Raw genomic sequence first — 5,778 nt, forward strand, 5'->3', positions numbered from 1 at the left:
TGAGAGTTGGTCCCTCGGGCCCCAGAGAACCCCCAAAAGACAGTGCGGTTCCAATGTCTGCCACAAGGGGGCGCCGTGCCATCTCAGGCTGAGAGCTGGGAGTCCGTGCAGGAGGACACCGCTCCCTGTACCCTAACCCTGTTTTCATGACCTTCGTCTCTTGTCTTCTCCCAAGTCACGGAGCTTGAAAAGCTGCCGCTGAATGGCCTCCAGTGCTACAGCTGTCAGGGGAACGGCACCCACGGATGTTCCTCCGAGGAGGCCTCCCTCACCGCCTGCCGAGGCCCCATGAACCAGTGTCTGGAGGCCACAGGCACTAATGGTGAGGCCCTTTGGGAGCTGGAGGGGGATGTGGAAGAGGTCATCTTCCAGTCCAGCTGGACTTGGTGGAGGTGGGTCTTCCTATGGGTTTCCTGCTGCGGGGTACAGATTGCAGTAAGGAATTGGGACTTGCCCAGTCGGGAATGTGGACCGTTTTAGGGATGGGACTCCCTCTGGACATCCCCGGCTCCCATCCTGTGACGTCCTGGAAAGATCTCTGTTCCAGTAGTTCCCAAACTCTGGTCTCAAGATCCCTTCACCCTCCTAAAAAGTATTGTTTCCGTCAGTTATATCTATCAGATATTAACTGCATTATAACTCAAAAGAGAAATTTTTATAAGTTGTGCTTACTAATTTATTTTAACATAACAATTAAAAGCTCATTACATGTGAACATATTTTTATGGAAAGAAAAAGACTACATTTTCCAAAATGAAGGGAAAAAAACGTTTAACGAGAAGACTGGCATTATTCTACACTTTGGCAAATCTCGTTGCTGTCCGGCTTCATGGAAGGCCGCTGGGTCCTCAGAGCTGCTTCTGCGTCCAGTCTGTCGCAGGACCACGTGTCCCGGTGGTTCTGGAGAAACCACTGTACGCCCACGGGAGCGGAAAAAGCCAAACGGCGCTTTGGCATTAGCATGAGGATGTGTTGAACGTCACAGACCCCCTGCGCCGCGCTCAGAGCCTCTGCGCTTCCTGGTGGTGTCCACCACAAGGTGGCTCGCCCCCCGGGGGACGCAGGCCCGCGAGCTGGGCGTCACACAGTCTTCTCTCTCCTCAGGGCTGGGGCACCTGAGCTACACGATACGAGGCTGTGCGACGGCCTCCTGGTGCCAAGGCCTCCATGTGGCTGAAGGCTTCAAATTGACGGATCCCAATGTCTCCTGCTGCACTGGAAACGGCTGTAATCACCCCAACCGAGACGCCCAGTCCCGCCGGGGGGGTGCCCCCCGTCCCGACCCAGCCCACCTCAGCCTCACCATCACTCTGCTTGTGACTGCACGCCTTTGGGGAGGCACTCTCCTCTGGACCTGACCCCCACACTCTCCCTGCCCTGGCTGGATCCAGGGGACCCCTCCGCCCTCCCCGCAGCTCCCAGGCCTGCTGCCTCGCTGTGTGACTTCCGGCCAGTGTGCTGCCTCCTCTGGGCCTCAGTGTTCCCAGCTGTGAAAACACCTGACTCACAGAATTATGAGAAACGGAGGAGAAAAGCTAGAGAAAGGCTGCAGGCCAGCAGGAGTTCTTGTGATTACTAATATTGTTGCCCCCATTGTTGTTATTATTAATTAATATTTGTTTTATTTAATATTTTATACTTTATATAAAGATTTTTATACCAATGAACAGGGCCAGACCTGCCCTTCTCCATAGTGTCTTTCTTCCTTTCTTCCTTCCTTTCTTTCTTTTTTAAATATATTTTTATTGAGTTTAGAGAGGGCGGGAGAGGGAGAGAGAGATAGAAACATCAATGATGAGAGAGAGAGTCATTGATCAGCTGCCTCCTACATGCCACCTACTGGGGATCGAGCCCGCAACCCGGGCATGTGCCCTGACCAGGAATCGAACCTGTGACCTCCTGGTTCATAGGTCGATCAATGATCAACCCCTGAGCCACATTGGCTGAGCACGTCCATCTTTCAAAGATGCATGGGGGCACCCTTCCTTAGGCTCCTGGAAGTAGGGGTCACATGGTAGGACCCAGGTGTCAAGGCCTCCGCTTGGGAGCAGTCCTGTGGGGCTTCCACCCCAAGTCACCTCCACATCGATTTCTGGGGTCCAAATGCAAACTTCTCACTCACCCACCTCAGCACTAACCTTCCCATCTCTTCTCCCAAATGCCAAAGGTCAAGACTACTTTGTTCTTCTACGTGGGCATGTCTCATTTCCTGCGGCTCTGAGACAGGAGATGTATGGGGGATGACCTGCCTGCCAGGCCCCTCTTGATGCACTGCAGTGAAGAACAAGGATAGGACTACATTTCCCCTGATGCTCCGGGGCCAGGACATAATGGCTGGGCGCTATTTCCTAAGATTCCCTCAGACTCACTGACAGAAACAGAGAGCTACCATGTCAGTGGCGCTCTTGAGTTTGCATTGTCCATGGTTCACTGAGGCAAACCCATAGAGACAAATTACATGGGGGCCCCGGTGGAAAATGAGGAAAGAGATACGTCATCTTCCCTGGTGCTTGGGACTAGGTCTCTTCTTAGGACCGCCCCAAAGCACATGTTGCCAACTGTCATTGGCTTAAAGAGAGGGGGTCTTGAACACAGTGGCTCTGTGACCGCTTTGACCCATAGGATGTGGCGGGAGGGGTGCCAGGCCCCGCTCTGGGCCCAGGCTTCCAGGAGCTGTCCGCTTCCGGGGGAGCCAGCTGCCGTGCGAAAGTCCTCCTGGGCCCAGCCGGCGTGCCGTGAGGCCGCCCAAGCTGCCCATGCATGGGTGCCATATGGAGAGAGAGACACAGATGGTCCAGTCCTCTCAGCCCGGGCACCGCACAGGCGCGAAGGAGCTGCCTTGGACATCGCCGCCCCAGCAGATGCCCCGTGCAGGGGAGGCAGGAGGCCCAGCTGCTCCCATTGCCTAGGGCTGCTATCAGTTACTACAAACGGACAGCTGGGTGGCTTCAACCACAGGCATTCATCCTCTCAGAGTTCTGGCTGCTGGAAGCCCAACATCCAAGTGCTGGCAGAGCCATGTTCCTTCTAAAGTCTCTGGGTGCTGCCGACAATCTGACAATCCGTGACGCTCCTTGGTTCACAGCTTCATCACTCCACCCGCTGCCTGTCGTCACGTGGCCTTCTTCTCTGCGAATGTGGCTGTGCGTCTCCAAATCTCTCTCCCTCTTTATAAGGACACCAGCCGTGGATTTAGGGGCCCACCCTAACCCAGTATGACCTCATCTTAACTTAATCACATCTGCAAAGACCGTATTTCCAAATAAGGTCACATTCATCGATCCTGAGGGTTACGACTTCAACATATGTTTTGAGGGGACACATTCAACCCACAATGCCAGTTAATAGCCAGAACCAAGGTTTCAGATAGAGGGCCCCCGAGACCCGTTCCCTTCATCTCCAGCTGTTGAAGCCAGCCCATGTGGGCTCCAGGCCCTTGCGGGGCACATACGCGCTGCCCCGGCTGAGCCTCGCTGAAATTCCTGACCCACAGGGTCACAAAATAAAAAGGCTGTGGTTGTACACCACTGGGTTTGGGTTACTTTGTTACACCACAGTGGTTACCTGGAACAATCGCGTGTTTGCTTGTTTTGCTATAATATCCACAAAGGGCAAGGCCTTGTATTTGCTCACTACTGTCTAGACTAGTACGTAGGCTAGTGCCTGGGACATGGCAGGTGCTGGAGAAAAGGAGGAAACAAAGGGAGGAAAGACTACATCTTTTGTGTTATCAAAAACTGGGCATGGGCCCTAGCCGGTTTGGCTTTTGGACTGAAGGGTCCCAGGTTCGATTCTGGTCAAGGGCACATGCCTGGTTGAGGGCCCGATCTCCAGTAGGGGGTGTGAAGGAGGCAGCCAATCAATGATTCTCTTTTATCATTGATGTTTCTATCTCTCCCTCTCCCTTCCTCTCTGAAATCAATAAAAAACAAACAAACAAAAAGAAAAACAAAAAAAAACAACCCAAACAAACTGGGCATGGACTCCATCTCCCAAGATAACATTTTCTGAGATGCTCCATAATTAAAAGTGAGGATAATTTCGCCTTTGCCATGATTCCCCCCAATAGAAATTGCAGACTGGCACCACATTTCCCAGGATGCCTTTCCCCAGGAACTGAGGGTAGGACTGCATCTCCCAGGAGACCCAGCGGCAGAGACTGGAGTCTGGGATGACCTCTCCTAGGGTGCCCCACGGCAGATTTCGAGGCCAGGGATAAATTTCTCATAATGTTTGACACCGGAGCTTGTAATCGGGACCTCCTCGTTGCTGGCTCCCAAGGTGTTTTTCAGGGATCTCGCTTGCAAGAAGTAAAATCCAGTTAAGCTGACTTCAGCAAAAATGACAATGTTATTAGAAGTTTAGAATCCAGGCAAGAGCTAGGTCTCTGGGCCTCACCAGGGACAGGAAACAGAATCGAAAAGCCGTGTGCGATATTACGGTTGTCTCCCTCTTGCAAAATCTCTCTGCTTCTCTCCTCTCTCTCTACATGTGTGGCTTCCGTCATGGGCTTTTTCTGTCTCTCCACAGACCACCTTCTTTTTCTTCACACATAGTAGCCAAAGATGCCCTTGAAATGTCAAGTCCCAAGAACGACCGGGTCCTGGTTCTGAAGTCCTAGCAGGCAGACTCTGATGGGGTCTAGTCTGGGTCAGGGCTCTGCCGCAGACCCCCTCTGCTGCTATGGCCAGGGAGGTGCATCAGAGCTACTCCATACAGTTGTCCGGGTTATGGACAGGCCTCCACTGCTCCCGCAGCGACCAGGGTGTGCAGCCCCCTCAGCAAGAGCTGGGAAGACAAGCTCGGTGAGGGCGATCCTATCACAAGGATGGGGAGCAGCCGGAAAAGAACACTCCCACCCAGGGCTGCCCCCATGGATTCCGTGCGAATCACAGGTAATATGGTGGCCAGGGATGTACGTGACAGGACACACAACGCAAAATGATTGAAACAATGGGGACCTGGATTACCAGATAACAAGAGGTCACGACTCAGGGTAGTTCCTGGGCTGACCAGCTCAATGTTTCCACTCTGTCCTGGAGGAGCTGCTCAGGCTTGTCTGTCTCCTGGCCTCATGGTGCCACTGCAGCTCCAGACATCACACCCACACTTAGAGGCAACAACAAAGGACCGTTTCTACTCAGGGTCTCTTTTTTATTTTATTTTTATTTTATTTTTTAAAGTGTATATTTTATTGATTTCAGAGAGGAAGGGAGAGGGATAGATAGAAACATCGATGAGAGAGAGAAGCCTGGATCGACTGCCTCCTCCACGGGGGACGGAGCCCACACGTGCTCTGACCGGGAATCGAACAATGACCTCCTGGCTCATAGGTCGACACTCAATCACTGAGCCACGCCAGCAGGCTGAGCCTCCTTTGTAAAACAAAGAAAAACTATCCCACAACATACAGGCCAACTTGCCCTCGCGTTTTATTGGCCTGACCTGTTACAGACCTGGTACACCCACGTCTACAGCAACCACGGGAAGGGGGCAGGGAACCACAATATTCAGCAGACTATATTCAGACCCCACACCTAGGGCTCCCCCCACATCATCTGGCTATTGAAGGCGGCTGTCTGACCCAAGTTAGGATGTTTTTAGGGAGGAACAAAAGGGGGATGTGTTCAGAGGGGGGAAACCCCCTAGTCTTCCTCCCGTATAGGGAAAAAACAGTTCTTCCCTACGGTGTCCTTCCTGGTGTGTCACCTTCCTTTGCTCACTGCCACCATACTCACAGCACTGCTAGTCACCAATTGTGGGGGCGGGGGTCTCCAC

At 52.8% G+C, this 5,778-nt stretch overlaps 1 protein-coding gene across 1 annotated transcript in view; it reads left to right on the forward strand.

Annotated features, from left to right (window-relative positions):
• Positions 1–1,667, forward strand: part of PLAUR (plasminogen activator, urokinase receptor) — a 14,324-nt gene extending 12,657 nt beyond the window's left edge. The window contains 3 exon segments of the mRNA XM_015560894.1: positions 176–322; positions 1,105–1,262; positions 1,264–1,667. Coding sequence (XP_015416380.1) covers positions 176–322; positions 1,105–1,262; positions 1,264–1,320 — 362 coding nt within the window. The 3' untranslated portion in view covers positions 1,321–1,667.
• Positions 1,668–5,778: the final 4,111 nt, after the last annotated feature.

The sequence above is a fragment of the Myotis davidii genome, unplaced genomic scaffold (assembly GCF_000327345.1).
Source record: "Myotis davidii unplaced genomic scaffold, ASM32734v1 scaffold896, whole genome shotgun sequence".
In the NCBI taxonomy this organism is placed as follows: Eukaryota; Metazoa; Chordata; class Mammalia; order Chiroptera; family Vespertilionidae; genus Myotis; species Myotis davidii.